This window comes from Papaver somniferum, chromosome 7, assembly GCF_003573695.1.
Source record: "Papaver somniferum cultivar HN1 chromosome 7, ASM357369v1, whole genome shotgun sequence".
In the NCBI taxonomy this organism is placed as follows: domain Eukaryota; kingdom Viridiplantae; phylum Streptophyta; class Magnoliopsida; order Ranunculales; family Papaveraceae; genus Papaver; species Papaver somniferum.
The window spans coordinates 18,435,840-18,447,499 of record NC_039364.1 but is presented as its reverse complement, the minus strand read 5'-3'; the positions used below and the strand labels follow the sequence as shown (position 1 = coordinate 18,447,499).

Here is an 11,660-nt window from a genome sequence, read left to right as displayed (position 1 = left end):
CATCAGTTTTAAGGTTTTCCTCGTTCATCCCTTTGTGCACCCCTGCCCAGCTGCCACCCTTCAAATGAACCAAAAAGCAATTGACTCAAAAATCTACTAGGGTCAATATCTTTGAAATCAAGAGCAACCTTGGTATTTTGGGGTAAAAAGAGCAGCCCAAGCTCAATGCCGATGTCCCTAGACTGCATGCATTATCAAAAGTTTTTACCCCCATTTAATGAACACTCTTTCTACCAGTATCCAATATTAGTCAATCTATCAGCAATTTCTCCATTTCTCAAATCCCTAAAATTCATTGCATTTTCTACTAAACCAAAATGCCTTAGTTTCTCCTCCTGAAATTGAAATCAACAAGATTTGAAGACTTTTCTTAATCATTTCCCACAGGAATGAGATTGAACAATACCACATATGGATTATGGCTATGGCAAAGGTTTTAACTTGTAACTAATAATGGTGATACATGATTCTCAAACGGGTTTATCTACTGTGGATATGTCTATCAGCAAGGACTTTGCTCTGTACAGATGTGGTAGATATGTCTTCAATAACGAGTACTTCCTGATGCGAGAGATACCCTGCATTTCAGTCAAACAGTCGTTAGAGTCTATAACAGCACTACAAAATACAAGCTCATACATTATTAGGATTCCGAAAAAAATAAATAAATAAACAAGGACTACAAAATCTTACCATGCATGACGACACCTAGCAGCTTCCTGACGAACTGCCCTCTTTGGATCATCAAGAGCACTTGTAATTGCTTGTATTACCTGAGCAGAATGTCATCGTATTATACATATGGGCGATAGAAAATTACCATATTACAAGTCTCAAGCAGTAATCATATCAACCTGTGGTCTCATGGGATAAATCCTTGTGTGGGGGAGCCCTGACATGGCAACAAGACATTGAATTGCTGTCTCCCTAACAAGCTGCAACATGTCCAAGGGTGTAGAGTAGAGAGTAGTTAGATTTGTCTAAAAAGAAAATAGGAAAAATGCAGGATATGTAAAGATGCAAATTGCAAAAAGCAAGACTACGAAAATATAGGTTACGGATTGGAATTATAGATCCAGAGAAAGTTATACCATCATAGGGCGGAATGAAATTAGTCCAAGAAGGCGATTTATAATGATGGATGCATTCTCTGTTACAGCTTCTTGCCCTGCGTAATAAGAACAAACAATGCGCTTATCATTATGCAAAATGCACACCAGCTGATTGAAATACTCACGAAATCTACAACTGATTAGCTTTTATGATACAAATTAAACAATCAAGACACATTGGATACACACACAGATAACACAATAATCTCACCATTTTCATCCATTATAATCCCTGATAAGACGAGCAAGAGGCTGTACATCAGATCTTTATCTCGATCATCCAAGCTCAACAAGGACAAACTATCCAACAATGCAGAAATGACCTGACATGAAAAAAAAGAACGACAAGTTAAGAATGATTATAAAAAACTACACTGCCTACAAAAGCACAATCAAACATTTCAAAGTTTCTGAAGCTAACCCTCTTTGAATCAGTCACAACAGCAGAAATTGGAGTATTAGAAATAACATGTCCAAAAGCCCGATATAACATGGATCTGGCATTTACAGATAGCAGTGTTAGTATATACAAACAGACTATAAAAATACGCAAGTTCAAGAAGAGTTGAAAACTGTAAGTGAATACAAAATTCATAGCTAGCGACAGAACTGATCAATTATCAAACGTGAAAAGGAGCATCTGAAGATAAGAACTCAGCTTGTGTACCTTGTAGTTGATGAGTGGGAATCCTTTATTGAAGAAAGTAGAATTGGCGTCATAGTTGAAAAGAAATGTTGCTTATAAAGTAGTCTTATGGTTGCATGAAACTGTTTATTTAAACAAGCACGAGAATCGCTTATAAGAACATCAAATGCATTAACTGCAGACATAATCAGAACAAGAATCATATCATCTTCTTTGTAACCTCCCAACAGCTCCTGTTCCAATGGCAAGGAGCTTTGATTGCCAGTTGAAAGTAAGCATCTCAATAGAATCATTACAATTTCCCTTAGTTTCTGATGCCCACGCATTAGCAAACCTTTTCCAATCCATGCTAATCCAACTATAGCATTGGCTTGGATTCCTATACAACTGTCGTCAACGTCAGAGCATAAATCCAAAAGATCCGTGTCACCATTATCCATGGGGGTGTCTTTTAAGAGGTAACTACTCAAGGCACTTTGCAAACCGTTATTGAAGATTATGTCCAACGCTTCTTCCAAAGTACATGCATTTGAGACTCCCATATTACTGATATTTACGCCCAATTTATTGATCATAGAACCTAATGCTTGAGCTGATGGAACATGTCCTCTTAGAAGCATGATCGTGAAGAACTTCAATATTTCTCTCACACTGGTGACGGAGGTCTTGGGACGAAGTGCTGTAATAACTGATGCAAACAGTGAGATAACCAATTCATCTCTACATGGAAGACCATAGACAGTTGCAGAAGACTGTAACACTTTGTTAGGTTCAGAAATGATCTCCTTCAATGGGAAAGATGTGCTCGACTCAAGTATGCTACAAGCTTTCTGAACAATCAAACCCTGAGTTTCCTCTGAACAATCTGCAACAGCCAGCTTCATAGCTGTCATCATTTCACCAAGAAGCTCCTAAAAATTAAAAGATTTTAGATAGTTATTTAGTATCACACATCATAATCTTATGTCACTAATTCAAATTTCGAACTAAAACCAGAAGCTAAGACTTCAGATATGCTTTTGGCTCATCAACCAGCCTTTGGAAGATGATACAAAACATAAAGTTGGTAACAGAACTTACTTTTCCTTGGTCACCAATGTTGAAACTCTTGTTGCTTTCTACTTGATTCCATATTCCAAAAGCAAAACGAAAAGCAACCTTCTCAACATCTCCACTTTTATGGAACCTGGTTAACAAACTACGCATTAAAACAGCAGAACAATGATTGATGCCGGGGACCAAGCTACCATTTTTCCTATTTCCACTCTTATGTTAAGCTTCTCGGTTTTTCCTAATAAAAGATTAGTAACAAAAGGATTTTGTGGTACATACCATGAGAGCACCTTATTGGAGTAGCATTCCAGCAGCGGACCTACAATCTCAGCTGATTGCAGGTTTCCTTCCACCTGCAAAGAAATATAAAATGAGACAATAAGATGAAAGAAATGCAATCAGGACCATCAAATATGAAGAAAGGAATAATTGGATACAGAAAAGATATCATAAGTGATCCTCATGGCTTAAGTTAAAAGTTGTGAACTGTCTGGTCACCAACCATTAGTCTCCCCTCTAGCACTCATTGTCATGATGACTTATCTTATGTCATCCACTTTAGCAAAGATATTAAGTTTCCAAATGACAAAACGAGAGGAAAAAAACTTCCAAAGATAAGAAAATAAAGCAAGATGTGAAGTCATAGGTATACGTACAAATGCAGAAAAGAGATTCTTCGAAATGGCTTCTTCCAAGACTTGAGACACCCTAAGCATAAAACTTTTCCCAGCTGCACCAACGACAGAAATAGCCTCTAGCCGCAGTGGAAGTGGCATACTAGACTCACCAACAGAAACCAACGAAACAACCTTTTCCACTACAATAGCCATATAGATATTTGCCTTCTCAGAATCATGTGATTGTTCAATAAATATGCCAACTTCCCTCAACGCATTTAAGGCAATTCTCCAGAGAAATGTGTCTTCAAGACTGTCACTGATAACTGATACAAGGATCGCCAGAATTCTTTCAAATATCAACTTTGATATAGGCAATGAACATCCTGGAAATGTAGCCAGAGTCTGCATACCCTTCACTGAAGATAATGACAAAGAATTAGCATAAGAACTGATTCATGTACTGATGAATATGTTAAACTAAATAAACTATGAATCTCCTGAATAACATATGCTGTTATCAAAGAGAAAGAACTAGAAGAGATGCTAGTCATTTTTAACAGCTCTGACATGCAAAGGGAGGTATAATTAAAATTTCCAGGATCCATGAGGTCATTAAAATTGTTTACTATATCTTAGAACATCACAACTGATTAGGAATTTAAGTGACAACATTATCTTTTTGCCCGTTCCCACAAAGAAAGAACAGAACCAAAAATATTCACAATAATTGCATTGCTGCAGCAATTTAGCTCAGGATGACATTATGCACTGAGCAAGTGCATGAACACTGTTATTCATGACTATATTAAGTTGATTAGCTAAAACATTTCCAGGTACGTTAAAAAGGACATAGCACGAGTAAATGGGTATACCTCCATAGTGAATACAAGCTTCGCTAGTGTTTCCTTTCAAACTTGTTACCAGAATAGAATGTAGCACATTGGTTAATGAACCTGAATATTCTTTAAGCAAGCAACACCAAGGGTCTTCTGCTGAAACAGGCTGGGGAGCACATTCTCCCGATCCAATTATCAAACATCTGCAAGCAATAAGAAGCTCAACGCACAGGTAAAGGGCTCCAAAATTCAGTTCTTCAGAAAATCCAGTAGTGTCATCTGAAGTGAAACCCCTAGATGAATTTTCGGTAGAGAGCCCAAGGATATCCACCAATCGAGGAAAGAATTTTTGGAAGACCTTATTACAACAAGAAGTGGAGACTTTCACTGAAGTAGAGAGAATACATCCAAGTGCATGTAGTTTCTGTTTGCTTTCCTTTGACATGTTATTGTAACTCTTACTGCTTATAATAGAACTGAGAATCATATCTATCTCCTTATCTCCAAAAATCAATCCCAGAACAGAAGCATCATCTTGGAAGATGAATTTTTGCAAACAAATTAGAGCTTCCTTTGCAATTTCGTTCTCATCAATCTTCTTGCCATCTACCTCTGAAAGCCCTGAAAATATAGGCTCCTCCTGGCATGAAGCAAAAATTGCTGCTTTCAAAGACGACCAAATAGCTGTCCTGTGTTTTCCCATTCTATCAGTCCCATACTTCACTATGCAGTCGCTTAAATACCTTAGCGAATCGACCTGTGCATTTCAGCAAGTATTGGTCAGCACCTTCCAGCCTGAAGTTCATACACATTTCTAACATAACTTTGAGGTGAACCTTTCATAATGAAAGGATCCAAGTTTATTTAATTTCATTATACCTTTGCTGAAGGGAGAGAAGAAGAAAGCTTGTCAAGAAGCATGGGAATGGCAAATGGTTCATATAGAGGAGTTGAAGAGAATGCAAGCTGCACAAGTGGTTCCCGTTAGAATTCGCACAGATAGAGTCTACAAACATAATATAAGGACTACATGATTTAGTGGAACATTATCAGAAACGTGTTTAATCTTTTCTTTGTGCTGGAACATTCAGAAACATGTAAGAAAGACAGTGCATCTAATAAGCACATTCTGAATAGCAACGGATAATAGCAAGAGAAGATTTTTGTACTTTTGCAATGTGAGTTGTAACTTCTGCAGCTTAAAATTGAATGATACTTTTAGTCTGTTTAGAGTTTGAGTGAAATTTTCCAGTTTCAGAAAGTTTCCATAAGACTGTAGGGGTTCTAAAGAAGTGAAATATAAGTTACAGTAATCCAGTAGTTATCATAAGACTACAAAGGGACATCGAAATGATTATTTTAACATTTGTTAAAGCTTAAAACTTAGTTCATTAACTACTATCGACAGTTTCGACTGCAATGCTTAAAATATTTCTCAGGTATTTGGATTTTGGTTTTCGGTGTTATCAAAACACGGTCAAAGGTAAACAGGTATTCTTGTTAAATGCTTGTAACTTGTAAGGTAAACATAAACAGAAACTAATGTTTCTCTTGAACACGTTCCACTCAGGGCCTAAATATCACAAAAACAACTAAGACAGCCTTTCTGTTCGTTATATAGCATAGATAAATTATGAATACCTATATAATCAACTAATGTCCTCAAGCATATAAAAGTAGTTCACGTACCATTAGAGCTCTTGCCAAATCATCCCTTGTAATATCAAATGCGTTACTATTGGGCTGCAAGAAAGAAGTATAAATATATAATCAAAACCGAGTCAAAGTGTAACAGAGGGTTAAAACAGGAAGTTGTTCCAGATATTCTTCTTACACAAACCAGGAAAAAGATAGCTTATGTTTGTATGATATGTTTGCCACGAATAACCAAAAAACAGAAAAAATTGTGATTGAATGATATAAGTTTCTCAAGGACATGTTTTGATGTCAATTATATGTTTGACATACTATTAGACAGACAGTACATTATAAAAATTGAACAGAAGTACTAATATTAAAGTTAGTATAAACTTATTGACATCTAGAGTTGTGTATCATGCTAACTTATAAGTTGTTTTCAGCTAAATTACAGTAGATTTACTAACAAATAAAAATCCATAGCTCAAAATGTCTGGCACCCTTTATTTTCAGTCAAAGGTGACCGATTTGATGCTATAGAAAGATAAAGAAGTTGGTTGACTACATGACATGTGAATTTCATTATTCTTACATGAGTGAAATGGATAGGGAAGTAACGTCCCAAGATTTCGAAAAGTTCCTCAGCATAACCTGCTAGTGGACCAGATGGATCTGGAAATAATTGTGCCAGAACTTCCACAAGATGAAATGTAATCATTAAGCAATGAGGATCCATTTCTTCGTCAATCGCTTCGCATATACTATAAAGAAGATCATCCCCCTATATTGAAAACGAAAATAAAATGTGGCGAAGTGAGACTTTTGCGGTTCAGAGTATTCAAGATATGATGACTAGAGCAAAGATCAAACTAGTACCAATGTCGCGACTGTTGCAGGGTAGCGTTCAAAAAGGCACTCAAGAATCTCAAAGCACAGCTGCAATAACATTGTACTATAAAAAATCAAATATAAATATCAACTTTTATGCAGCAGTAGAGAGAACTTAGAAAGCTTAAGTAATACTAATGTACATGACATATATTCTCTCACCTTGCGGTCATTCTTTCCTAAAGATCGAACTTGTACGTTCTTCAAAAAAGACTGAGCAAGTGCTTTCGCATCACTGTCAATGACCACACCAACACTTCCTTTTCTCCTCAAAAGTGCCAGGCAACCAACCAGTGCACCATGTAGAGCTTGCCAATCTGCCTGGATAATTCAACCATTCCAACACATGACAACATATGAGAAGAGAAGAAACAAAAAAACACAAAATATATGACAAAACGAACTCATGTCACTATAGAAAACCCTAAAATATCAATACAACACCACTATCGACTTACCAATCTATCTGTGAAAAATCCTATCAAGCTATGTATCGTCCCATGGTCTAATTTCTTCGTTGCAAGACATTTAAGAATCTCTGCTATAAGAAGAATGCCTGGAAAATATACGAATTAGTAAAACACCTCGACTTCTACACCTAAAAAAATGATCAATTTCAAAATCCCTGCAAAGGCAATAGCAGTATCTACCTCTTGTTCGAAGAACATTATCCGTAGTTGTCAAATACATCGCCATTTCTTTAACCTATAAAATTACATATCAAAAATTTCAAAAACCCAATAAAAAACCTTCATATTATCAAACAAAATGTATATAATTCACCAAGAAATCTTCCGAAAAAAAAAGACACAAAAATTGACATACCAATGCTTCTATGGTTACGAGATCATTCTTAATAAGTGTAGCAATAGCATCAAGACTTGCATTCTGCAGACAAATAACAAGTAGTCTCATTAATTACGTAAATTCAATTTGTGTAATCACTTAAATCTGGAACAGTTAAACCCTAGCTTAGCAATTATTAGGGTATGTGATTTTACCCTAAAGACAAAGAGAAACAAGGAGTTTGTATGTACCTGTTGAGTAAGGGGACGAGTTGAATCGACAAACGATTCAATGTGACGAACCCAAGAAGTCGCCATTAAAGAGCAGGCACTAGAGAATTTTTTTGTAGGGTTTTAGCCTTTTAGGGGTTTTAAGATGCCGCGAAAAGATTCCTACAGAAGCGAACATTTGTAAGGTGTTTAGTGATGTAGTTTAGTTAAAATGAAATTACTTGATCTAACGGTTTTGATCAATTTGATTGATTTACATTTCTTTTATCATCCAGCTGAAATATCAACGAACGTCTATTATCGAATTCACCCGACCTGATAGTACTTATTTTGGGACCGTCCAATGCCAAAATAATTGAATGGGTAATCGCCAATCCCTAAGACGGACTATGTATCTACTGAGTTACGGTACGGGCGTGTATTTTGTCGGAGGTTTATTGTATCAATTTACCCATGTGTGATTCTGTTGAAGCATATACTAGGGGGTGGTACAGGGTTTGCCAACTGTTTTAAGAAGAATTTTTTTTTGAAAAGAAGTTAATTACTCCCATTGTCCATAAATGGATGACCTAATTCAAGTTTGCGCAATTCTTGAGGAAAAGAGGAGAGATGCGGATTTTTAAGGATTTTTTACAATTATATTCTTATGGATAATTACTAGTAAAATTTAGAAATGACTTATCTCTCAAACTATACAACGGATATTCGTAAACTCTATATCATTGAAAAACATTTTAAAACACCTATGTGACGAAGATAAACACGATTATCAAATTATAAATATTTCTTATACGAACAATAATCAATTAAAAGAATAATTTTAGAAATATCTCATTGTTTGATGATATAGGTCATCTTGCTAATTTCGGACAAATATTAAAAATAAGTAGGTTATTTGATTAGGAATAAAGGGAGTATATTATTAACAGCAGTGAATTACACGCCATGTAACGTGGCATTATCTAAAACAAGAAACTGATTTAGAAAAATTAGCGTTGTATCCATCCATATTTCGTTGAATTTTGATTTGGATTTCCTGCTTTGTCCGCACTTATGTTTGGCAAGGCGTCAGCCACCTATTACCTTCTCATGAAGTATTTTTGTTTTTTAGTTTTTCGTGATGAAGTAATTTCATAGAGTATTAAAAAAATAAGAACCCACGACAGGTGATATTCTCATAAATTGGGGAATAGTTATGCTTATATGGAATTAGATTTTGGCTAACGGGTATTGTTGATTTGGCATGAATTGTCAATACTGCCTTTTACCCTAATAAAAATTAAAAAGAAAAAATTAAATCATTTTATTTGGTATCCTCCTCGAAAATTGAGGTACAATATTTCATACGGACACGGAGAAAAGAAACTACGTATATTTTGAACGCGCAATTGGGGAATTACTTCTCCCAACCAAAGGTGTCTGCTAAGGGGTGTTTTTTGGGTGCGAAAATACTAAAACACCTTTTGGTTAATTAAAAATCATTATGAAAAGACTGTTATACCCTTCCCAAAAAATAAAAAACTTAAAATCAAAATCAAATAATCAAATTCATCTCCCCCATTTCCTCTTCTTCTTCCGGCACTCGTTTAGGGTTAGGTTTTGAAATTAAAAAAATTCCATCTTCCTCTTCTTCATCTACTCTACGATTAATCGTCGATTCAAAAATTTCTTCGTCGATTAAAACCTACCTGAATCCATAAGAATGCCTTCACGAAATAAATCAGATGCCCAATCGAAATCAAAATCGATTGCTCAACAAAAACAAGAAAAAAGGATTGCTTTGATTGTTGAAGAGCAAGAACACGAAGAACAAGAGGCTTCGGATGATCAACTTCTCGTAAACATGGCTTCTGTGAGGAGGTAAGTGATTTAGAATTGTTTAATTAGTGTTTCAATCGATTTATATCATTGGGTTTAGGTCAAAATCGCAAAACCTAACTCAAACAGTTAAGTTTCGGTAACTCCCGGCATAGAATGTTGTATGAATACAATGCCATTACGGCATTCGATTTAGGATGAAGACCATACCGGAACCCTGTTATGGCATCAATTTTAGTATGAATACTATGTCGTCACATTGTTAATGAATCACCTGAAACTGAATATTTTGTACCGGGGTTGAAATTAGGTTGAATACCATACCGGTATTCAGTCCCGGCATTAATTTGAATTTAGTCGATTATGCCGGCAGTTAGCTTCTAATATACAGAAAACCCTAGGATTTTATTATGGGTACCGGCATTGGTTTTAGGTTAAACTCCATGCCGGTACCTTGTTACGGCATGTGTTTGAATTTTACGTATGTTCCGGCAATGCTGTTTTGGTATCTAGGAACTGCCTAGGAATTACCTTGCTAAACTCTTTGCTTGATTTGGTTCATGTTTGATTTGTTTTCGGTTTGGGACCTCTTAACTTTGGAGTTTGAACAATCTATTGTTGTTATTTGATTTATTATGTTGATAAACCAGTGTCAAATTACCTCTCATCCCTTACATAGTTTGAATATGCCAAGAACAAATCAATTACAGTTTTTTTTTTTTGCAGAACCGGCATGGTCGAAAAGCGTAAAATCCATGCTGGAAATATAAATGTTCCAAATCAAAGAAATTACAGAGTATACCGGCATTGTAGGTTTTTGGGATACCATGCCGGTATACTGCACTTTCCAGACGCAAAAAAAAAAAAATTATCAGAGTACCGGCACGGATTGTATTTTAATTTCAAAGACGGCACATTTACTAATTTCTCTGAATATTTTTACTCAACTCCCGGCATTGTTTCAAAAATTAAGTTCTACGCCGGCACACGTTTAAGGCATTGTAATATTGAAACACAATCATGCCGGCATTGTCATCTAAATATGATTTAATGTTTGCAAATCACACTTCCAAAAAAAATCAAAATGTTGCGTATTAATGAAGAACCACATATATCCAAATTACTCGTCATCGCTTCCACACGTATGAAGTTGCTTCTTCTCCTCTTGGAGAGGTTTTTTTGATAAGGCCAACGCATCCCAAAATCGGAGATTCTCCTCATACAATGCTATCCATTCCTTCCAAATATTGGCATCTATATCCTTGTTTTTGATCATCCAACAAACAGGTGGCAATGGACAATTTTCCTTGAGTTTTAGAATAATGAAATGATTATCGTTCATGAATGCCAAAACAACTCTTCTTTTCTTAAGGGATTCTTCGCATTTTTTCCACTTTGGTGTGAATGTTACTTCTACGGTGGGGGTAAAATAATGAACAACACAATTAAATGTATCCGCCACTAGATGCCCACAAAGCGGCCTCATCCAATATTGAGAAGGAAGGAACTTCATCTCCTGCTTGGGCTCGAATACTTGAACATACACATTTGTTTGATTTCTCTTTTCCACTTTAATAAAAAAAAGTCTTCGTAGCTTAAGATAATATTAATTTATATTTAATAATTTCGTTGAGAAAATTTTGAAATCCAATTCCTTGATCCTGTATTATTCCAGTCCAATCCTCCCTTTCTTTTTAAATTTAATTTTTTTTTTAGATTCTTTTTTTATTAGTTTGAAGATGGGTTTAATACTGAAATCTAGTTAATGAGGTTATTCTATGATCCGATGCATTGACAAATTTTAGAATTTTTTGTTGGAAAATTCAACACAGTGAGCATTGGGGATGATTCCTTTACCTATGCCAATTGTGGTATTGCACTTTTCTATTGAAAAATTCACTACAATCGGCATTGCGGGTGATGCCTTTACCTATGCTGACTGTGGCTACACCAATGCCGACTATGTGATTTTCAATGTCGATTGCTGTAAAAAATAGGATTCTCCAACGTCAAAATCCTCACTAGAATATTTC

The 11,660-nt window shown here is 35.6% G+C and overlaps 1 protein-coding gene across 1 annotated transcript; it reads right to left on the bottom strand.

The window, feature by feature from the left end:
• Positions 1-246: 246 nt before the first annotated feature.
• On the bottom strand, positions 247-7,972 carry LOC113296564 (MMS19 nucleotide excision repair protein homolog). Its single transcript, XM_026544862.1, has 20 exons — positions 7,831-7,972; positions 7,619-7,681; positions 7,444-7,498; positions 7,252-7,349; positions 6,956-7,114; positions 6,782-6,841; positions 6,498-6,686; positions 5,957-6,010; positions 5,147-5,233; positions 4,304-5,024; positions 3,468-3,847; positions 3,091-3,164; positions 2,839-2,944; positions 1,780-2,669; positions 1,534-1,609; positions 1,324-1,435; positions 1,092-1,168; positions 855-935; positions 694-773; positions 247-578 (listed from the first exon to the last, which is right to left on the bottom strand). The coding sequence occupies exons 1-20, from the start codon at positions 7,894-7,896 to the stop codon at positions 545-547; spliced, it is 3,462 nt and encodes a 1,153-aa protein (XP_026400647.1). The 5' UTR covers positions 7,897-7,972; the 3' UTR covers positions 247-544.
• Between the last annotated feature and the right edge of the window lie 3,688 nt (positions 7,973-11,660).

Bases quoted from the DNA above. Each gene is read 5' to 3' on its own strand.
- LOC113296564 (XM_026544862.1), bottom strand. From the start codon at position 7,896: ATGGCGACTTCTTGGGTTCGTCACATTGAATCGTTTGTCGATTCAACT. The intron at 5,234-5,956 runs GTACGTGAACTA...CCACTTGTGCAG, and splicing joins ATTTGGCAAGAGCTCTAATG to CTTGCATTCTCTTCAACTCC. The intron at 3,848-4,303 runs GTATACCCATTT...CATTATCTTCAG, and splicing joins AGCTTGTATTCACTATGGAG to TGAAGGGTATGCAGACTCTG.